The sequence below is a fragment of the Cydia amplana genome, chromosome 21 (genome assembly GCF_948474715.1).
Source record: "Cydia amplana chromosome 21, ilCydAmpl1.1, whole genome shotgun sequence".
Lineage (NCBI taxonomy): Eukaryota > Metazoa > Arthropoda > Insecta > Lepidoptera > Tortricidae > Cydia > Cydia amplana.
Genome location: NC_086089.1, coordinates 6,002,274 through 6,026,299, shown reverse-complemented (window position 1 = coordinate 6,026,299; position 24,026 = coordinate 6,002,274). Strand labels below are relative to the sequence as shown.

Genomic DNA, 24,026 nt, shown 5'->3' with positions numbered 1-24,026 from the left:
GGATGCGGATGTGGAACAGGTCGGTACAGGAACGTCTTAGCATCGGCGTAAGTGCTAGACTGCTAGGTAATTTAGTCATTAGCCAAAAAAACCTATTAGAAATGAGTAGTCAAGCGTGAGTGGGACTTAATGTAACCCTTGGAACGCGAGTCCGACTCGCCCTTGGCCGGTTTTTTGAAATAAAAATTACTAAAATGTAATATTTGACGTTTTTTATGGTCCTATCTTGACATCCGCATCCGCGGATGTGAGCCTTTAAAAATCCGCATCCGCATCCGCGGATGTCAAAAAATCGGCATCCGCAACATCCCTGATTTAGACTAGCTAAACCATAGAGAAAAAAATACATAGAGTGCTCACTCCATACATCAGTTTTAGTACCAAAAAGACTATTAGCATCTAGCATCGAGTAGCGGAACTATCAGTACTGCTACTTGACAATAGATGTAGCACCGACCGGAAAGTCTTATCTCAACAGCATAAGATGATAGTTCCGCTACTCGATGCTAGATGTAGACACTGAAATTAATAGTCTGAACTGATGTATGGAGTGAGCACTCTTGTCTTTATTTCTCTATGGCTAAACTCAGACCTGAGGTTGATTTTGACTATCGTCCTTATTTTTCCCAGCAAGCTCCTTATATATCTCATCGAGGGAACGCCCTCTTGTCTCTGGAAAGTAGATGATGGAGAATAGACAGGATCCGAAGCAGATTAACGCGAAGATTAGGAAGGTAAACTGGATGCCTATGGCTTGGTTGAGGGCGTGGAAGCCCTTGACCTGAATGAAGTTGGCACCTTTTCCGCACACGTTGATGAAGGACGAGACTTGGCCACGGAGCTGGAAGAAAAAACAATAGGTACTTACACAACTTTTGGGAACAAATCAAATTATTTTATTAAATTTTTCTTGAAGTGAAAACTTCTTTAGCGGCGCTGTGCACTTTTTGAGGTGGGGAAAAAAGTGTTAAACTCGAGACAGCGTAAGACGATCACGTGACCGTAAGATTTAGATGGCCACTCATTTAGATGGCATTTAAATCAATAAAGAAAAACTCAATGACATTACATGAAAAACTGTTACATGTAATGTCATTGAGTTTTTCTTTATTGATTTAAATGCCATCTAGTGAGTTTCGCTCTAACTGGTATTAATATAACCCGAGTACTAACAGTGATGTGCTTAGGGGTTTCAAGTAATTAACGCTAACGCTAGATGGCGTTAACCTCAATTATACATAGTGAATTTTGCACTAGTCATTGAGTTTTCACTTCTTCCGGCACTCCCTGAGTGCAACCCTTTTTTTTTATAAAGTGAAATAGATGTCATATATAAAAGATAAAGTGACGAAGCCCTCCAGTGGTGAAGGCCGGATTCGAACCGGCATCTTTAGCAATCCGGGCTAATGCCTTGAACCCCTTGGCTACCCCATTCGTCACTTTAATAAATGACATCTATTTCATTTTATAAACAATAGGCAGTTAATTAAAGCGAACTATGCAAAGATTATACAAAGACACGAAATGGGAATTGGCTTTCCGCAAATAGATTATAGGCACTATACTATAGCATGCCTGTGTCACCGGGCTCTTAGATATACTACCGACTCGTAATGTATATAGTTTTTTATATTCCTGTATATATTTTGAGCGCCTCTAAGTAAATTACAGCAGCAACAATATTTTACAGCCGATTTTCTCAAAGTGGTTTTTCTCAAAATAAATGCATACCTACCCACTTTATGAATGAATTCCATTCATAAAGTGGGTATGCACTTCTGCAACTGCGTTTACATTCGATTCCATTCTTACAAGCTAAAGTTAAGTTACTAATATTTTAGTCCCATCTTTTCTTGGTCCTACTTTTGAGCTTCTTTGAGGTCCCTTAACACTTACATGTAGTATTGAGTCGCTCACTCGTGAGGCACCTCATTTGTACCACTCATTTTGTCAATTTGTCGCAGTACTTCGTACCGCAAAAATGTCTTACTTCACTCCTCTATTCATTTTACTTGATTCTAAAATTATCTTTCTCCTAAAAGTTCTATTCTTAACCTCCAGAATTGCACTCAAATTAAATGTTACTATTTATTTATTTATAAAGGAAGTGATGAATACATAAATATGTATATACATTAAATATTTTTGTCGCCGTTGGAATTAATGGAATAGTCGACGCTGAAAATATGCTAGTACCTCACCTCATTTGAAGTAAGACATTGTAACACCTCATTTTATAAAATGAGGTACTCATACAAACTCATTTTAAATTGATGTCCTACCCATCACTACTTACATGGAAAGAAAACATGTCCGTGATAATAATATAGGAGACGGGTTGAAAGCCAGCAGCATCAGAGATGATGGCTAGGCACAGGGCCAGCACGGGTATCCAGCCGGGAAGGCTCCAGCCTGATGCCGTCAGGTAGAACCAGATGGATAGTATGCCCATGCCCACGCCCATTGTGAACGATGTGCCGACTAGCAGTTTCTGAAATATACGATTTAAATAAGTATTATTTGCAAGTATTTAAAACTTTATTGGACAAAACATTAGTACAAATACCGTAAACCTTTTACGTTTTTTTTTGACGTAAAGCCAGGCGTGTCTCACTCCGCGATTTCGTCGCTTTGCTACAGGTAGCTAAAAGTACATTCGTTCGGCCCCAATTTTGGGGAAAGCCATAAGCCGCGCGTGGCGCTGTCACCACCTAGCGGCCATATCTGTGCTGATCGTAACAGACGCGTTTTGTTAGAGAGTAAGTCTTCTGTACTTAGTACCATTATTTATTCTGTGGTAAAGCCTTTAGGAACTGATTCAAATAACTTCGGAATATCTTCATCAGAAACAAAACTTAAAACCATTGACATATATATCTCAGGACTAGCCTTACGGGCAATAAGAATGCACACACACACGACACGCCTGCTCTAAGTGAACTATAGGTAGGAGCAAAAATACCCCCGACAATGAGTAAGTTGCGCCCCGTATTCAAAGCTTCGTTTTATATAAAACAACATTTCATAAAGTTGATTTACCGATGAAATATGTCACATGAGATGTTCTACTTCATATTCAATTTGTCTGAATATTTGAATGAGGAACAGTTTAAAAAATATTCACCTTAAAGTGAAGCCAATTTTGGAGCAAAGTAGGACCGTTTTACTACCCTCAACTACCCTACCTACCCTAGCTTTACCTTCGTTCCAGTCTTCTCGACGAGCGCCGTGGCAGACATGGAGCCCACCAGCTGAACTGCCCCCACCACCATCACCTAAAACAATGTAAACATAAATATTATAGCGCCGAAAATCTCCAATAAAATTAAGTACAGTCAGCAGCAGAAGTTGCTAAGCGGGCCAGGTGTTCAAAATGATCTTGACGCGACTTTATTGTTAAGAGAATAAGAGCGTGTCAAGGTAATTTCGAACACCTCGCCCGCTTTGCAAGTTCTGCTGCTGACTGTACCTATATTAACCTCTTGTGTTTTTATGATAAGCACCTAATTTCTAGTCTCTCTTTTTGGTTTTTTATGGGTCCGTACCTCAAAAGGAAAAAACGGAACCGTTATAGCAGCGGTCGACAACCTTTTAGCAGGGCCACATAGTAGTTAACGAAGTTGACGCGGGCCGCACTTTGTTAATATTTATGACTTTATCAGACATTGTCGTTTGTCAATATTACATACAAAATAGCCAGAGAGGCTCGCGGGCCGCACGTGACAGGTTCACGGGCCGCAGGTTGCCGACCGTTGCCCAGAGATGCGATTTATTTGAAATACTTCTATTTAAAATGCAAATACAAAATGCAAAATACCTATTTTGTATTTTGCATTTAAATGCCTTTTAGTAAAAAACATTTTGTATTTTATTTGAAATACTTTTCGAGATGTATTTTGCATTTTTAATATTCATTTCAAAATGCAAAATACTTTGTGATTAAGTTTAGCCAACATTACCAGTCAAACAAAATGAAATGAACGAATGACGCTTGTATTGCCGAATTTGACCGATAGAGGCGTCTGCTAGCCATGCGCGCCCTTTTTTTAGGGTTCCGTACCCAAAGGGTAAAAACGGGACACTATTACTAAGACTCCGCTGTCCGTCCGTCCGTCCGTCTGTCACCAGGCTGTATCTCACGAACCGTGATAGCTAGACAGTTGAAATTTTCACAGATGATGTATTTCTGTTGCCGCTATAACAACAAATACTAAAAACAGAATAAAATCAAGATTTAAGTGGGGCTCCCATACAACAAACGTGATTTTTGACCGAAGTTAAGCAACGTCGGGCGGGGTCAGTACTTGGATGGGTGACCGTTTTTTTGCTTGTTTTGCTCTATTTTTTGTTGATGGTGCGGAACCCTCCGTGCGCGAGTCCGACTCGCACTTGGCCGGTTTTTCTTTGGTCAGTGCGCGCCTTATAGCCGTTTAGACTCGCGGCTCGGCTCGCGGCGCGTCTCGTGGCTCGCCTCGACACACTCGCATTCGGCTTGTCATTCGGTTATAAACCTTATGCCGTGCCGTTAGTGTTTAAATTATATTAGCTCGATGAGCTTGCGAGCCACGAGAGTCTAAACTGGCTATTATGTCTGACTAGTGTCAATGTGAAACGAAAATGACGAACATTATCTATTCTATGGCTATTCTCATGATAAATACCTAAAATAAATAAAAATATCTGAGATTTGGTCAAAAGGTATTTTATTTTGAAAAAGTATTTTGAAAATACCTATTTTGCATTTAGCATTTAAAATACAAAACGCAAAACTATTTGGTATTTTGCATTTGAAATAGTAAATCTGAAAAGTATTTTGCATTTTGTATTTAAATGCTTTTTTTAAACCATTTTGTACATCTCTGCCGTTGCCTTATAAGGATCACTCGTCTGTCTGTCAAGCACTATATATTATGCCTCGGCAGGAATAGCAATTCGTGGATTCGTCTTCTTCGAAATCGAAACTCATCCACGAATTGCCCTTTCCCGGCCTCTGCAATAATGTACTATTAACTGTAGATGACAGGAAAACCTATTAGAAATGTGCAGTCAAGCGTGAGTTAGACTTAATGTACGGAACCCTTGGATAACATGTGCGTTGTAAGCGTGTTTTGTCACGCTGTGTGTAAACTTATTTAAATGTAAAAATATTTGTAACACTCAATTGTAAAGATATATTTGACCTCGACTGTACCATGAATAACATGTTATTAGTAAAATAGGTTCAGTTACTTTGTATGTTTGGCAAGGTTTAGTGTAAATTGTGTTTTCGAAAAGCATAAGTTTACTCAAATAAATGAAAATATCTGGGAGACCGAGCTTTGCTCGAAAAACATATAAAAACTCTTAAATGCGCGTTTTCCTACAGATAGGACCTAGATCGTTTCTTTGCCCCCGAAAACCCCCATATAGAAAAATCATCGAAATCGTTGGAGCCGTTTCCGAGATCCCCGAAATATATAAATATACATACACAAAAATTGCTCGTTTAACCTTTTCGACGCCGTGTCAAACACAAAAGCTGTCTCTCAGACGCCACCTCACCGAAGTGTCAAAACTGAAATTGAACTTTATGCATATGCACCTAGGTCTATGTTGCTCTGTGGTCTATGACCGAATAATACGTCTTTGGCGTTGGACCTGCAGTGCGTAATATATCGATCATTGGCGTCCAAAAGGTTAAAGGTATAAGATAATAAATAAATAACCTGTTGATTGGCAGACAGCTTGATGTTGACGGAGTCTGCCGCCACGTCGAAGATGGAGCTAGCGTAGATGAGCACGATCAGGTAACCGTCGAACTGCTGAGCCACTTTGATGACCCAGCTTATTATGAAGGCTTTTCTGGTGGTCGCGTCGTGGACTGAAATAAGATGAATATACAAGTAACCAAGAGCGTGCGACTTGCAATCCGGAGGTCGCGAGTTCAAACCCCGGCTCGTACCAATGAGTTTTTCGGAACTTATGTCAGGCGTGGCTCACTCCGCGATTTCGTCGCTTTGCTACAGGTAGCTAAAAGTACATCCGTTCCACACCAATTTTGGGGAAAGCCATAAGCCGCGCGTAGCGCTGTCGCCACCTAGCCGCCATATCTGTGCTGATCGTAATAGACGAGTTTTGTTAGAGAGTGAGTCTTCTGTACTGAGTAAGTACTATTATTTATTCTGTGCTTATGTACGAAATATCATTTGATATTTACCAGTCGCTTTTCGGTGAAGGAAAACATCGTGAGGAAACCGGACTAATCCCAATACGGGCCTAGTTTACCCTCTGGGTTGGAAGGTCAGATGGCAGTCGCTTTCGTAAAAACTCGTGCCCACGCCAATCACTGGGATTAGTTGCCAAGCGGACCCCAGGCTCCCATGAGCCGTGGCAAAATGCCGGGACAACGCGAGGAAGATGATGAGATGACGACAAGTGACCGTCTAAAATATTTTTTGATACACACTTTTATTGCCGACTGTACTTTGCGTGTCTATCAAGTACGTTTCGAGACCTTTCAAATGAGCCTAAACTCAATGTGTTTATGTCTTCCCATCGAAGAGTTCCGTTTGCTACCTTCCGACTGCATCATCAGATCAGCTCCATGTTAGCATATTATTGCATTGTCATCGCAAATACGGAAGTATGCGATTTCGGTTCAATGAGACACCTGGAAGTGGTTCAATTATATATAAGTTACAAGATTTGAAGCACCATATATGTATACAAAGGTACCTATATACGCAGTGAAGCTAAATAAAAGTGTATTAAAATGACCGGACAGCCAATATAGGGGTTTATTTAGATCACGGAATTATAATAACTGGTAACGTGAAGAGAAAACTGTCACATTTTCTAGACCCTGATTCTATTGACACTAACAAAAAACAAATTTAAATTGACCTACCTACGTACTAACCCTACCCTGAGCCATATAATACCTATGCCCAACCAAAAGTTCTCATTAAACTCGCAGGTTTCCCATGCTGATTTAAATTGCAATTGCACTCTTGAGCTCTTTTTCTCCTGTAAAAGTTCCTGTCAATTTTTTTATTATATTATAGCATAGACAAGACATTCTCCAGACTGAGCATAGTAGCGCTACCCCCGCTGCCACAAATATACGGTAGTTTTACTCCATTTTCGAGTCAAAGTGTCTTTGTATGACGTCCGTGTCTTTGAACGGACCAATCACGGCACGGGACTCGCTAACCTCGTCCCCCGCACCGCACCCCAGTATTTTTGGCAGCATCGGTTTCATGAAATAATTGCTCTAAACTCCGTCTAGAGGATTCCTAGTCTATGATTATAGCAGAGAAGAAGTTTGGCGTCTTTCATGACGTGGACCGATCAAGTCAAATCCGCGATAAAAGCATCAGGCAGCCACGACCACTCTGCCAAGAATTTATGGGCGAATAAGAAAAACTTACAAATAGTGCCCCACGTGGACTTCGCTTCCATAGTGGTTTGCTTATCACGGTAGATGATAGTGTCAATATCCCGGACCAGCCGGTCGTCGGTCACGCTGATGCCGCGGAGCCACGCCATCACTTCCTTAGCCTCCTGCGAATAGAGTTCAAATTAGAATGACAGAGTAAAGGCCTGTGCATACCGGCTTGCGTGTGCGTGACGTGCACTGTTGGATGTTGGACCCGCACACGCACACGTCACGCAAGCGGTGTGCCGTCTCTCATAAGGATCTGTATACTACAACGCCGCACGCCCACGTGCACGTCACGCACACGCAGCCGGTGTGCACAGGCCTTTAGGGGCATAACCCTGCATCATTTCAACACTTTCACCTAGAATGACTTCCCCTCCATGGTGAGGGGTACCTAACTCATGCTTTAAAATATTGAAACTTTGATATAAATTGACTTACGTCAACCTTCCCCGTCTTGATGAGATACTCAGGCGTCTCTGGAAGCAGAAGGAACAGTAGAAATATTACAGCAGCAACCCCGAAGCCCAGCCACAGCATGGCGTATACGCTCAGTAGGTCTGCGAGTACGTAGCTTGCCAGGTAACCGACGTTTCTGGAACCGGATTAACATTAAAGTCAGTTGGGGCAAGTGATCCATGGGACAACTGCGGACCTATGAATATGAGTACGGCGCATGAGTTAGTGTAAGGCCTGAGTGGACGCTCGAAGCTGAGCGTTCGGCGGGGCGTGCAGCGTGGCGTCGAGCTCACGCGTAATGTGAGCAGCGTGCACTAAGGCCGCTCCTATACGCTTGCATTTGTTTAACATGCACGCCGCACGCCCCGCCCCGCTGCACGCCCAACTTGAGCGTCCACTCAGGCCTTACACTAACTCGAGCGTCCACTCAGGCCTTACACTTATAGGCTCTCTGCTATGATCGGTCTTTCCCACTAGACTATGGTTTATCGTTGCAAAAGCGGAGTGCAACAGAATTAGGTCAAGATCAGCTCTGGGCTCTGGTAGCTATTATGTTTGCTATTTTTACTATACAAACTTTAAAAGCAGGGACTCACCAAAAAGAGCTAGATTGTAAAGAAATTTTGATTTTCGCGAGGAAGACGGGAAAGAAAGAGGCAAAGAGGATAATAAAATAGAATAGGGAGAGGACATTAAAAATAATAAATGTGACCGGTTTTACTCCTGATCGTCTTCACGACGGCAGTTTCAGGGGCCCATCTAGTCAGCGGCAAGTCACCACCTGCCTCGATAACGTGTGTTAGCATTGTTATGGCAGGTGTCCGGACTTCTTTACAATAGCCCAGTCTCAATGTCCACCCAAACTTCAATCCATAGACCGATATACTGTTCACTTTTTCTTAGTCCCAATGCCTGCTGCAACCTGTTCAAGGGTGTCTATTGTTGCGCCTGTGAACGGGTTCCAGCAGGCGTTCTACATGACATTAAAGCTCTTCAAAGGGCCTCCACGTGTTGAATCTATATCCCCAAGCAAGCCTATCAAAAGACCGGGATTTATAGGCCCGTGAAGTTCAAAATGTGTGTGAGATATGGCCAACAAGAGGGCGCAACTATTTCAAGGTAGGGATTATACAGCAACGAATGTTTTTCCAATCTATATTGGCGGAACCCCTGTCAAAAAGTGCGAAATTTGTGTACAGTTTTATTATGTTTTTGTTTAGTAACACTTATGAAATTCTTTTTTAATAGGCCCAACGGAGCCGACGTGTCTTTTTGATAAAGGCTTCTTTTAAATAAATAGGTATATAAAAAGATATGGCCATATTTAACACCTACCTGATCAGTATGTAGAGTGAGCCGAAGGCACTCCGCAGGTCAATATCGCTGATCTCTTTGATGTAACAAGGCATGATGATGTAGACTGCCGAGCAGGGGAACCCTGCCACGGCACGCGCTATGATGAACGACGAAGGCTCCAGGCTTATGATTTTTATCAGCCAATAGGCCTGAAATCAAGAATGTCTGTGGATGATATACAGCAACTAGATTGACGTCTCTCCTGTGGATATACCCAGTCTATAAAGTTTAATTTTCTGATTGAACGCTTATCTTCTTCTTATAAAATCATTAAATATAAGATAATATTGTACACAAGCTGCCAACTTTGTCCACAGGGGTGAGAACTTTTTTTAACTCTGTGACCCTAAAATACACATACTCGTACGTATACGTAGGATAGTATGAACTATCTGAGATGATTTTTTGGGCTCGGGCCCTAATCTGTCAAACAAAGGTACATATTGTAAATTCTTAGAAAAGTCTAAGGGGATGCACTTAGATTTATGATTTCTGGGATATTAATGTATCCTATATCCTATGTCCATTTCCTACTTAGACTCTGTGCGGAAAGAGAAGAGTCGTAGAATGTATGTAGCCCAATACATTCCACGACTCTTCTCTTTCCGAACAGACTCTATACATTTTCTGCACTATGGATGGAAATAGTCATGTGACTTTTCGTAGTATCTGTCATCACGATACATTTTTACTTTTCGCTTGGCGTTTGTCGATGTACGCATATATATCATCTTAGCTAGGCCCCTGCTTTATCGGGACGATAAACCGAATTGTTTCAGCAGACTATACCTAAAGTATAAAAGCGCTCAATTGCGATCGCATAAAACCTTATAATATAAATAAGTATGTAAATTTTATACTCCATTTGCAATTCATTTTATTGTGGCGTAAAGATAACCAACCAGTTATTTTTGATATTTTGTCGTTATAAAAACGGTTAAGCAGGCAATTTAGTAAGATAGTAAGTTGTATCGCAATACGTGCTGGTTTATTTAATTATCTACGTAGGTAGGTACCTACTCCATATTAACTTTAAGTTTTAAACCCATTGACAATATTTATAGCAAGGCGCCCTGTAGTAAATTAATACTTCACAAGAAATTAACTATCGCTGATTTATTAACATTCACCAATCATTAACTGAAAACCGCAAGTAAATCGGTCAATCCGTTTTAGAGGTAAACGTTATCCATATAAACATCCAATATATTTACAGCCCTAACCTTAGAATTGTTTAGTATGTAAACGTAAACGTGTAGAGTTTTCTAGGATCTAAACATATACTAGTTAGTAGTTCGCCCCGAACTGAGAACTCGCGGTTCGAAAAATGATATAGATCGATAGAATTTATTGCACTGGCAATGGATCGAAAACCCCATGCGATTTGCTGCAATAATCTGTAGAAGAGTCTTGGAATGTATGGGTATGGTATGGGACCCAATAATTCCACAACTCTTCTCTTTCCGCACAGACTCTATCTGTGGTAAGCCGTAATCTCTTTTGACAAATGTCAAATACCTATATTATGTTTATTTTATCTCGCTAATTATTTTAAAATGGCAAAAACAAAAACAATATTAAGTATAAATGTGTAAGCCGAGCACTTTCATTTGATACCAAGCTCGACCATACTTTCTTGCAAATAGATGACCAGAATAGCAAGACCCCTCACAAATATCTGTTTGGCCTTCTAGGCTCTTCTAGCTCCATAACCCCTTGATCGAGCCTGCTCATAATTTAATGACTAAAATATAATGCCCTCAATTACACTTTTACTTAATCTCATTTAAATTAGAACAAATTTACTAAAGTTATTGTGTATCAAACTATCCTCTGATAGTTCAGCTTAAAAACATCGAAATGCCGGGACGTGCCCCTAGCCAGCCGCGTGTTCAAAATCGAATGTAAGAACTTCGCTTCGCTTCGCTCGCTCGTTCGATAAGAACTTCGCTTCGCTTCGCTCGCTCGTTCGATTACACCGTCTCCGATCCATTGTGGATGAAACCTATAATAATTACCTACTTTATTCATAATTTTAACATCTTCTATTGTACACAAAGAGGGATTTATTACAAGAATAGATAAGTACAAAAGAAAGAAAATAAGAAACAAAAGGAAACCTTTATTTTTACCGTGGCATTCATAAAATAAGTGATAGATACTAGCTAGTCTAGTGAGTTTTATCACGAGACTATCAACTAAGTATGAAAAATAAAATCCAACCTTCCAATTCAGAGGGGAAACTAGTCCTTATAGGCATAGTCCCGTTTCCTCGCGATGTTTTCCTTCTCCGAAAAGCGGCTGGTAAATATGTATCAAATGAGAGCGGCTGGTAAATATATCGTACATAAGTTCCGAAAAACTCATTGGTATGAATGAGCCGGTATTTGAACCCGTGACCTCCGAATCAAAGGCGCTCTTACTGCTCTTTTTAAGAGTTTTAAGTACGGAAAGTCTGCACGTATAGTGTGATCCGGAAAAAACTAAGAAATTTAATTAAAACTATCTAAACAAATGCTATAAGTATCGAGTCCAATAGCTATTGTTACATCTTTACGGGTGACTTCTCTATTGTGATGTAAAAACGAGGAACTGTTTTTGTCTTGTTTGGTGCTGACGTTGGTAAAAACGCACGGAAACTTAGGCCAATGGCCTTTTCCGTTGTAGTGATACTCAAGTGATAGTAAGCTGATTTCTCTTCGATATACCAGAGTCCCGAAGGAGTTTTGTGTTTTTCGAGCGTATTGCATGTGGCCCATTAATTGCTTGAGGTGTTTTTGAGGATTTTTTGACCCCCTACTCTGGTGAGATGCAATCTCACGTGAGATCCCCTTTCGACCTCCGCGTGATATTTAGTGACATTCAGCTTGACCCCACACTTTACGTAACTAATGGACGCCCCCCGTATCTAATTCTTTGGCACATGTTTTGAACAAGTGTGATGAAAATATATGTAGGTAAATAATCACTTATCCGTCGTCGTATCTGTCATCCCGGTACATTTTTAATCTTTTATTGGTGTTTTGCCGCGATTTTGATAAATAACTTCTATTAAACTATGACGTTTAAGACGATTGGAAGGCCCAATGTCCTTGAGCGTCAGGGCGGAGCTAAGCGCTCTGTACCCGCACCACCCGCTTACCCCGCTCGCTGCGATCGTACGTGAATTTTGTATCGCTGCACCGCCACGAGGTTCAAAGAATAAGATACAGCCCAGAGGCGTGCAGTTGGCGCTATACTCGTATACCTTTTGTTTGCAGATATTTTGTTGTTTGAGTATGAGTAGATAATGCATTTAGTGGAGGTCGTAAATTACATTTCACGGTTAATACGACTCGCGTCCTGTTTAAAACGCCGTATAAAATTATATTATTATTATATATTACTTACCCATCCTGTTACGCACCATGCTGCACGTTTGTGTAATTGACATAACCGTCGTATTGAATTGGTAGAGTGTCATTCGATGGAACTTGCTAACTATGTAAGTAATCAAACTTGATGAATGAATTTACTAGTGACTTTTGTTGACATAGTTAGTTCCATAGAATGATACTTTATGCAATACGCCGTCAGCCAACATTTTTTAATGTGTTTATTACCTACCTTAGGTTTTTTGTTTTGTCTAATATTTAAAATATCTTTTGTCCGATCCTTATCGGCGTAAGAATGCGACGCCATCGCCATCTGTTTGACAGTTATGGACCACGGAGTGCAAGCTACCGCTCCCAGATTTATTTGCAGGCAGATACTCCGCGACTTTTGCACGAGGAGGTTGTGTCGCTCCGTGATTTCTTTGTACCTACTGCTACTGTTTACGCTTGTGCTCGGCCCAAGTGCAGCCAAAAGGCGAAACTTGCACCTTTTTATATGTAATGTTTTTGATGGGATCTCATCTCTTTTTGTAGGCAGTCCTTCTTTTCGGGTACTCATACTATGTATACACATATCATAAAGAAACACGTCTTCATTCATACTCACATCGTACATCGTAGTGTACCTTTACTTTACTACCTACTATTTGTAGGAACTGCAACAGTAACTTTGGATTAGCAAATATTTATATGGGATTACAAACTTACTTATGCAGTTCTTAGATCTTTAAAACGTGACTGATATTGCAATATTATTAGGTTTTCTATGGCTTGATAAGCTGAAAACTACTTATGTTTAAAATTTGAAGCTTGTGGATATAGGTACTAGAAGTTCCTTAGAATTATGATGATCGTAGGTGAGTGAGTGAGTGAGTGTGTCAGTGTCGAAAATAAGGAACTTTGACGTACAATAATTCTTAAACTACTAGTTCAAATTGAATGTTTTTGAGAATATATCTTAAGCATGTTTAGCCCTATATATTACTGAAAATTCTGGGTTTTAGCTTCAGCCAGCACAAAATTACAGGACGTCGAAAATGGCCTGAATCTTTGCTCGACTTGGCGGGGGCACTGCCGTGCCCCCAGATTTACTTAATAAACTAACATCATTTTAATGGGTAACAATCCTTAAAATGTAATGGTTTCTGAATCAAACTATATAGTATATACCTACAACATAAATTGCCAATGTTGATCAATTTTTTTTAGAAATTGAACTTTATTAAAAACGTTAAATTTTAATGGCAATATGTCAGCGCATGTTCGAAAACATTTTTTATATATTTCAAATGAAGCTTTCTCAAACATAAGTGGAAATATTGTCATTACGTTCGTAATAATAGGCTGCGAAACACCGTGTTGCGCGCGCTAAAGCGCGTCACAACCAAATCAACATTCTGCAGTTATTTAATCTTTGGCCACAATAACTCCAATTTTATAGCACCTCGGCTCAGAACAAACATGCAGAATACAAGGAAGGCACGGAGCGACGAGCGACACAGCCTCCTCGTCTCAAAGCTAGCACACGACTGCCGGCCACGCCTTTTTCGAGCTACATACGCACAAAATGTTGAAAAATATTCGATTTCTTAAAAAAATATATATTTATTAACATTATTCTACGTTGCATTTGTAGTATCTGTTAAAACAATTATTCTAGTCTAAAAATAACTTTAATCGAATAAACCGTTTACTAGAAATAGGCAAAGTTAGTCGCAAAACGGCCTGTCGTAATGTTCCTTTTTTGGAAAAACTATAAGTCATAGGGAACAAGTCAAACGTTAGAAATGTTGTACATAAAACGTAAAATCATATATATTTTTTTCATATTTTTTTGTTGAACCGTTAAGAAGATATAGACTCTAGAATGTTAGAGTTTTCGGCCAAAAACAGCGTCTAGCGCCTTAAAACAACACTTGTACAGTCTGTGCTATCAAAATCACTGCCGAGTTAGCTAGGTCTGACTCTAAACGATTGTTAGCTCGGTACGACTCCTGATCAAAAAGTACCCTCACCATGAGTTTAAGCGGTCTTATATGCTAGCGACTGCGTCAACGCAATCACAGTGTATCTCGCTTGCATTAACAATGTCAGTACGAGGAAGATGCATGGTGAGTTCGGTAGTTTACGCAGTACGGCTACCATCAGTTTGGGACTGACATAACCGCCATCGAGAACGTAATTTACTTTCTATACATCTCGTTTGTACTCGCAGTCTCGCATATTAGTGCGAACGAGATGTTAAGAAAGTAAATTACGTTCTCGATAACGTATATGTCAGTTTTGACACTGTCAGTGACTCATGGTACGGGCTCAGTACGGCTACCATCAGTTGGGCACTGACATAAACGCCGTCGAGAACGTAATTTACTTTCTATACATCTCGCTCGTACTCGCATATTAGTGCAAACGAGATGTATAGAAAGTAAATTACGTTCTCGATGTCAGTGACTCATGGTACGGGCTCTGTGTTAACTAAGGTCTAAGACGTCATTTGTATGTGTGTTTCTTTCATTCATCTACCGTATCTAAAATCCGTAACAATCAGTTTGAAGAAACTTTTTGTAGCTATAATGTGTTATATTATCTCCGGTTTCCATGAAATTAAATCATTAAAACAAAAGCAGTCTTTAAGTTTAAATACATATTATTATTCAAATTACAATTCGCCAGCGAGTGTTATACCTATTGTATGGAATCGAAGACGTCGAAATTTATTTTTAGGGTTCCGTAGCCAAATGGCAAAAAACGGAACCCTTATGGATTCGTCATGTCTGTCTGTCGGTCCGCCCGTATGTCACAGCCACTTTTTCCGAAACTATAAGAACTATACTGTTGAAACTTGGTACGTAGTAAGTAGTAAGTATTCTGTAAACCGCATTAAGATTTTCACACAAAAATAGAAAAAAAAAACAATAAATTTTGGGGGTTCCCCATAGGGCCATACTCAGAACTGAAACTCAAAAAATTTTTTTTTTCATCTAACCCATACGTGTGGGGTATCTATGGATAGGTCTTCAAAAATGATATTGAGGTTTCTAATATCATTTTTTTCTAAACTGAATAGTTTGCGCGAGAGACACTTCGAAAGTGGTAAAATGTGTCCCCCCCCCCCCTTCCCCCCCTGTAACTTCTAAAATAAGAGAATGATAAACTAAAAAAAATACATTAATAATATTACCATGCAAACTTCCACCGAAAATTGGTTTGAACGAGATCTAGTAAGTAGTTTTTTTTAATACGTCATAAATCCCCTATAAATACGGAACCCTTCATGGGCGAGTCTGACTCGCACTTGGCCGCTTTTTTACAGAACATTTAGGTACTTGAATACTTATATTGAGGTACTTATATTAGTGAAACGACGGAAATTGTACAAAAATACAAATTATCTGATTAAGGACATAATTGGTAGCTATTTTCTTATTTATTTTCTTATATATTATTATATTTCAAATAAAACTAAGCTATAAAAATTTAGGGGAACAATTTAGGATTTATACTTTATACTCGTAAGCGCCTCGATAAGAAAATTATTTTTTTATTACTCGATACCTTATTCAGATATTTGAATGACCTTTTATAATTTGAGTGAAAATGTATCTAACAATAATTAATTAAAGGGCCATTCTACAAAAATCTTAATCCCCTGGCCATACTTATTCGCATATTCCCAGGAAATTCCGCGTTATTTACTTAGCATCTCATTTTTGGTGACTGTGTAAGTGTAACTCGTGCCAAGTTCCATTCTACAACCAAAACAGCTAAGCGGAATCTCTTGGAAATTTACGAATATGTATAGCCAGGCGAATGAGAGTAGAATGACCCTAAAACGTAATTGGGTCAATCAACTATTTCTTGTTGTTATTCTGTCCCATCAGCGAGGAGACAATAGTGGCATAGATTGTTAGAAGAACTGCTGTACCATGTTCTACTAACATGCTCAGTAGATGTCCCATTATGGAAAGGTCTTATAACTACCATAAAATGCAGTCTAAAAATTTATTAATAGTTATTTGTACAACAAGAGATCAAAGTTTGATATTTCTTCGAGTGCTTATTTTGAGTCCCGTGCAAGCGAAAGATTCTATAATAGATTGACGAGCGTAGCGAGTGAATCTAATTTAGAATCTTGAGCGTAGTAAGGGACTCAAAAGCGCACGAGATGTAAATAACTTTGATCTCGTGTAGTTCACAAAACTTTTCACCTCAGCAGTGAGAACATATTAGAGAACCCGAAATAGTTATTTTCGATACAAGTGCGAAAAAGAGGAAATTCGAAACGAGTGGCGATAAATTAAAACACGACCGAAGGGAGTGTTTTAAATCGACACGAGTTGCGAATTACTTATTCGCACGTGTATCGAACAACGTTTTACAGTACATATGGCACTTTAAAGTTTCGACATACGCACGAAAAGTGCTATTTTACGCACTAGTGCGGAAAAGTAGCCCCATATGTACTGTAAAATGTATTCCTTCTTCATCACTTACCTATTCACTCATGTTTTCTTAAGATATACCAACAATTAAGTTTTCACCTCAGCAGCTCGAACAAGGGTACTTTGCTACTTAAAAACAGTGAGCAAAATCGCATTTTGCTCACTGAGTGAGCAAAATCGCATTTTGCTCATTTTGTCTCACTCAGTGAGCAAAATGCGATTTTGCTCACTGTTTTTAAGTAGCAAAGTACCCTTGTTCGAGCTGCTGAGGTGAAATATAAATTACTAAAAGACAGGAATATAAAACTAAAACTAACTACAATTAAAATAACTAAAACTAAAAATTAAAAATACCTATCAAAATTTGGTGTCCTCGGGAGGGTGCCCAATACGCAGGCAGCGTTCCCGCGCTGGATTGCGATTGCAATTCTCTGCGCGAGAAAGCTGCCCGCGCGGGGGTCGCCAAATGCAAGTTTGGTTCATTTAAATACGAAAAACCTAGAATTTTAAGAGTGACTCAGGAGACCGTAACCATAGCAACGTGTGACAATAAAAAGTTGATTAACCCAATTTCTATTTATAATCATAATTATAATCATTTATTTATACCGAGTGACTTGGTGAGATTACTTACCATTATTGTAGATATTGTGACTAGACTCATGAATTTCCGACCAAATCTGTCCATGAAGTAACCCAGGGGAAGCCCGAGTATGATTGCTGTTGGAAATTAAACATTTACTGTTTGATACATACTTAAGCATATATAAGTTTTAATTTGTTTATTTATTTGATAAGAAATAGCCTGTGTCTCTGAACTCTTTAAAATTTTATCATATATAGGAATCAGGAATTACTCTTCGCTTTACACAGAGAAAGAAAGTACGATTTACTATAAAATATATAAAATAAGGTGTGTTTAATATGTGAAGAGATCGCATGACAATGGAACCTAAATGGGGTTCCATTTAGGTGTTTGCAATAAAAATGAAGTACCTAATTGGAGTAATTGGTCCAGCCGTTATCGAGACATCAGGGAAAATACATTAAAAAAGCAAAAAAAAAGTTCCTGAGGAGTCATCTCATCATCATCATCATCATCCTGGCGTCAATCCCAGCTGTGCCCCCGCGCGGGGCGCGAGGACCCGGGGTCCGCCTACCTGAGGAGTCATCTATTCCATTCCAATATAAACTTTAGCTTTATCCATTATCTACCTTAAAACTTTTAGGACGGACGCCGCCTAGGAATTCTAGGGGTTCTATACAGGCACTCAATTACTCATCTCAGATGTACGGGTAACATATCGGATTCTCTGACTCCAAGTTTCTCCTCATGAGACCCCAGGCTCCTAAGAGGCACTAAGATAACCACCCGACGACAGCGCAAAACCACCCCCAATCGGGTCTCATCGCGTCCAACGCGCTACGCGGCGCGGTCAACGTAAGCGCTACTCGGTACAGTAAGTGCTGAAAATGGAGGCCTATGGCTTTCCGAAACATGACACGTGAATGACTAATGACGTGAATCAACCCGTAAAGGGGCCCACTGATTATCAGTCCGCCGGACGGTATCGGCCTGTCAGTTAGAACAAAAAGTTGACAGTTCCGAACAACTGACAGGCCGATACCCTCCGGCGGACTGTTAGTTTAACGATGGTTTACCTGTGATATACGTAACGGACGCCGCCCATGAGTACTCTTCCTTGGTATACGGGTGGTCTATCGGGTTCTCCGAAGACTCCAGAATCCTCCTCATTGGAGACAGCCAGCCCTGAATCATGCCGAAGCAAAGGAGAGGGATCGATACTGGAAAACGAAATAGGGACATGTTGAATTTTATAAGTAGTATAATTTAGTTAAGTCAATTGGAAATATGTTTCTTGAATGTTGCTAATGATCGAACCTGTACGGATATGATGGTCGTTCTTGTCTACGTGACAGCGTGATAAAACGGTGTCCGTCACTTTCTTTCCCACGGTGTTAAACAGTGACAGTTATTTTATCACGTGGATAAAGATGGATAAAGCTATCCATAATAGGCTGGCTGGTCACAAAATTTCACGAAAAGCGGTTGAGAACTTATGCGACCTGTAAGTGGAATAAATCGCTTCGCTCGATCGATAATATCATTGGATTATAGATAATTATGCTTTTACGAAGTACTTTCCCGTATTTTGTATTGACATGAATGGATACAATTGTTGAGATAAGATTGATTATTTTTAAGACATTTTTAATTTGTATCTATTAAAAGTATGTGAATATTAATGACGATCATAATATAAATTCATGTAGATATTAGTCTAGCATAATTTATTATAATGTAATTTCATATTATGAGAATAAATAGGTATCTAAATCTAAATCTATTTAAGTATAAAAGTAACGTACTTATAATAAGGTAAGTAACTTAAGGTACCTATATAATTCTAAAATTATGAATTCCATGTACTCATTTGAATTAGGTACATAATTCACAGTTAGTTTTAATGTTTTTTTTATTATTACCAATTATTGTCAGATAAATAAATTGTAATTATCTAAGTGAAGGTAAAGAACGTACTTAATAAAATCCCTTTTTGTACGATACATAAAACCTATTAGGTTGGTCTAGGACACGTTAATATACTTCTGTTATGTAGGTATCTTCTAAAGGTTTAGTTTGAGGAAAATAGACAACCGTTTCTACATACTAGTCTCAATTTTCGCCTCTGGATATAGTCATTAAGGAAAATCATTTGACGCAATTTGATATGACATACTAACAGCTGCTATGCCCCTCGGTTAGATTTTTTTTTGGAGTGTATAAAGCGTAATAAATCTAACGATGAATACACACACGGAACAATCAAATTAACAGTAATGACAGATTAAGTTAATGCACCTATTGAGTTATAATAGTATCCGGTATCGTTTACAGACCGTTTTGCAAAATTAAACTAGTAATTAGATATCCTATGATAGACATGCACACGCTATAGAATAAAGTTCATTTTACAAGCTTTTATTTAACTTTACGAGGTTTTATTTAGGGCTGTTAGTATGTTAGTGTGGGTCAAATCTTGGAAGCTAAATAAGACCCACTTTCCGATTTCCTATTGAGCTGCAATCTTGTAGACTTGTGTAAATCGGATGACATTGCAATATTATGATGATGGAGACAGGAGACAGGAGGTGGCTATGGGAACTCTGTGATAAAACAACGCAAATTAATTGTGTTTGGAGTTGTTAGAACTGTCTCGATGAGTATAAGTCACAGACAAGACATCCTCTAGCTAGACTGAGCATAGTAACGCTACCCCCTCTGCCACCTATACGGTAGTTTTACTCCATCTTCGAGTCAATCCCGTGCCGTGATTGGTCCGTGTCTTTGAACGGACCAATCACGGCACGGGATTCGCTCACCTCGTCCCCCCGCACCCCCGTAATTTTGGCAGCATCTGTTTCATGAAATAATTGCTCTAAACTCAGTCTAGAGGATTCCTAGTCTATGGTATAAGTTAACTGTTGGAAGAACAGTCAATTTCAATTGCACTCATGCCACATGAAAAGATAGATACCATTCATTCATCAAAACCAGCTTCAATTTTGACGTACAATTGTACCTAAACCTACGGCGATAATATATGTATAATGGCGGACTCCCCAGTACTTCGTAAACATCATTTCGTAAACATCTTTTTAGGTTTTAGTTTGTATATAATACTAACAAAATGGATCTTGTTGTCTACATAAATAAACATTTATTATTATTATTTGTATTTCCGTTATAAAACTCTCGGGTCTTTCGAGCCCGGTCATTTATAAGGCGTGCGTGGGGATATAGATCCAACACGTAGAGGCCATTTGGAGAGATTTGATGTCATGTAGAACGCCTGCTGGAACCCATTCACGGGTACATCAATAGATACCCATGAAACGGTTTCAGCAGGCATTGGAAGCTATTGTAGAGAATATGGACAGAGTACTGGTCTATGTTTTAAGTTTGGGTGGAAAAAAGACTGGGCTATAGCTAAAAGGCCCCAATGATTAACAGTCCGCCGGACGGTATCGGCCTGTCAGTTAGAACAAAAAGTTGATAGCTCCGAACAACTGACAGGCCGATACCGTCTGGCGGACTGTTAATCAGTGGGCCCCTTAAGAGTTCCGGACACCTGCCATAACATTGTGTTATGCAGTGTTATCGAGGCAGGCGGTGACTCGCCACTTGCTAGATGGGCACCTGATGTTCCATCGTACAGACGGCCAGGCGCAACACCGGCGTGAGCGGGTCAGGGGTGTCAAGAGGTGTGCTGCGCTTTCTCCGAAGTTACTCGCGGCGTTATGCCCTTTAACACTTCCACCCCTGGAGCATATAGCTCTAACGACTCCTCTCTAGACGGCCAATTAAGGCAAGCCAGAGCCGAGAGTCCTGCGGGTCCCCTTGGGGTCCACTCCGACCGATATTATTATTATATTTTCACTTGGAACCACCTAGTATGGCATTTTAAAATGACTGCACGCCAACTGCAACGTCAGTGTGCAGTTCCCAATGTTCCCATACAAATTGCAGTCGAGTTGCAGTCCGTCTGTATCCACCCTTACTTTCCACCAAAGATTCAATGTAAGTATAAGAAGTGTATTAAAGTCTGACTACAGATACGCCATCTATGTATATTAGCTGTCCCAATTCGCGTTATACAATCAATGAATGTTTGCTTATATCGTCCGGCGGACTGGTAATCAGTGGGCCCCTTAAGTCATTCCTGATTCCAAACAAACGTCAATATCTTAAAACACGAACGAATACAACTCGCTTGCAATAAAAATAAGATATAAATATTGCAATAAGGTACCTATACTATACTACACGTCAACCAAGTGACTGGATAAAAAACTAAATTAACTGCAAGAATAATACGGTACCTACGTAAGCTGTTATCCCTCTCAAAACCCAATACAAAAACTGAGTCGACAAAAAACCGATCTCGAATCCGCTCAATTTTTTTTCGATAATCTGTTGAGAAACTGTATTAGGTAGAGTAAAACAATAAAAAAATGTACCTAATGGGTACAGGACCTGTTTTTAGAGTTCCGTACCAAAAAGGTAAAAAGGAGTAGGTATTGTGGAACGACTTAATTATGGTAGGACTTACGCCGAATCTGTCACATCACATTACATCGGTAAATATCTCGAAGACTATATTTAGTATTTTAAATATAGTATTTTCCCTGAAAATCCGACACAATACATACATTACATTGCTGCTAGTTCTGGTCAATGCATGAACTAATTGAAAGTTTGTACGGAACCCTCGGTGCGCGAGTTAAATGAACTTGCGCTTGACCGGTTTTTTGCCGTGTTATCTTAGCCTGTTTTTGTATTTAGTTCATCATTTTCCATCATTCAATTTGTATTTGTTTATGTATACCTATATATACCTACCTGAGGTATTCATTATGATGATGATGATGGTCCTGTTATTTGTATCATTTTTGGAATTCACGGATCTATAAATCCCGGTCTTTTGGTAGGCTTGCGTGGGGATATAGATCCAAAACGTAGAGGCCCTTTGAAGAGCTTTAATGTCATGTAGAACGCCTGCTGGGAGCCATTCATAGGTGCAACAATTGACGTAGGTATATTAAAATTAGAATCAGGCCGTATTAATTTTTGTATTAAGCAAAACGTCTGCAAACGATGCTGTTAAGCTTAGAACCAATGTCTAAAATTAAATTCACTGTGTCACCTGAGATACTGAATTGATCAACTTTTAATTTATACAGCCTAATTTTCTGAACCTATTGAATAATTTGGTATTCTATACAATTTTAAGAATAATTTTAATTTTAAATGAATTTATTTTTATTATACCTAAATATAATTTCCTTGAAATTTGCTGAGCCATCCTGACGCTCGCAGGTATTTGTGTACCTACCCAGTTGGTTTATTCTAACAGGGAAGTTTACTTAATTGAGAATAATATGTTTCTTATCAACATTCGTATTAACTTTTAATATTGAAGAGAACGTATGCCCGGGAAGGTGTTTTGTGGTAGTTAGGTACTTTTGATTCTATTTTTGTGTAACTTTCAGTAAGATATTACATAGACTGTATCAGTCTGACAGGCAGACGAACATGGCCAATTTTTTAGGGTTTGATGTTGATTACAGAACCATTAACAGAACCCAAATAAACAAGCAGGATAATATTATTAATATTTGTAAATATTATTTGGGTAAACATATTCCATACCGGTATTACCTGTCCGACATTAATCTCAATAATTCAAAAACCTTATGATGTCATACATATATAAAAAAGCTAAAGTAGGTACCTATCTACAATCTAATTGTACGACTGGGGCCATACAAAATACAAGAGATATGTTATTTTTTATTTATTTTCTCCCTACCCCCTATACCACTGGTTGCTCGAAAAGACGGTAGATTAGGCATTAAGCCAAAAAATTAAATAAAACTTACATACAATAGCCATCAAGTACTGATTAAACCTCGATCCATTTTTACAAGCGAAAAACCTCCGCACTATGAACATTGTTATTTTTTAATGTTTTTTTAAATATAAGACCGCGGAGGCGCGTGCGGTCTGGCTGAATAACACAGACTATTGAAAGATACTCAATACATTCGGCATTCGATGCGAATTTGTTTACGAGTTATAAGAGCGAGTTTACACTAAGCGTCTTTTAGGGCCAATACAGACGGACTGCAACTCGACTGCAACTTGTATGGGAACTGCACGCCGATGTTGCAGTTGGAGCTCTAGCGTACCTAATGGTCACTAGAAGGCCTGGTTTGATTACCTAACCTTTTCGACGCCGTGTCAAACAAAAAATAGCAGTCAAGCTGACGCCACGTCACCGAAGTTTAAAAACTGAAATTGAACTTTATGCATATGCACGTAGGTCTATGTTGCTCTGTGGTCTGTGACCGATTAATCGGTCTTTGGCGTTGAACCTACGGTGCGGATAT

The 24,026-nt window shown here is 39.3% G+C and overlaps 1 protein-coding gene across 1 annotated transcript; it reads right to left on the bottom strand.

The window, feature by feature from the left end:
- Positions 1 to 585: 585 nt before the first annotated feature.
- On the bottom strand, positions 586 to 23,682 carry LOC134657821 (facilitated trehalose transporter Tret1-like). The gene is made up of 10 exons (XM_063513392.1): positions 23,517 to 23,682; positions 18,714 to 18,857; positions 17,686 to 17,771; positions 9,215 to 9,384; positions 7,862 to 8,015; positions 7,410 to 7,542; positions 5,706 to 5,860; positions 3,201 to 3,275; positions 2,297 to 2,491; positions 586 to 841 (listed from the first exon to the last, which is right to left on the bottom strand). Exons 1-10 carry the CDS (start codon positions 23,587 to 23,589, stop codon positions 587 to 589), a joined length of 1,440 nt encoding a protein of 479 aa, XP_063369462.1. The 5' UTR covers positions 23,590 to 23,682; the 3' UTR covers position 586.
- Positions 23,683 to 24,026: the final 344 nt, after the last annotated feature.

Excerpts from the sequence above, each read along its gene's own strand:
- LOC134657821 (XM_063513392.1), bottom strand. The coding sequence starts at position 23,589 with ATGTTCATAGTGCGGAGGTTTTTCGCTTGTAAAAATGGATCGAGGTTT. Across the intron at positions 18,858-23,516 it reads GTACTTGATGGCTATTGTAT|TATCGATCCCTCTCCTTTGC; the intron begins GTAAGTTTTATT and ends TTCGTTTTCCAG. Across the intron at positions 5,861-7,409 it reads GTCCACGTGGGGCACTATTT|TCCACGACGCGACCACCAGA; the intron begins GTAAGTTTTTCT and ends ATCTTATTTCAG.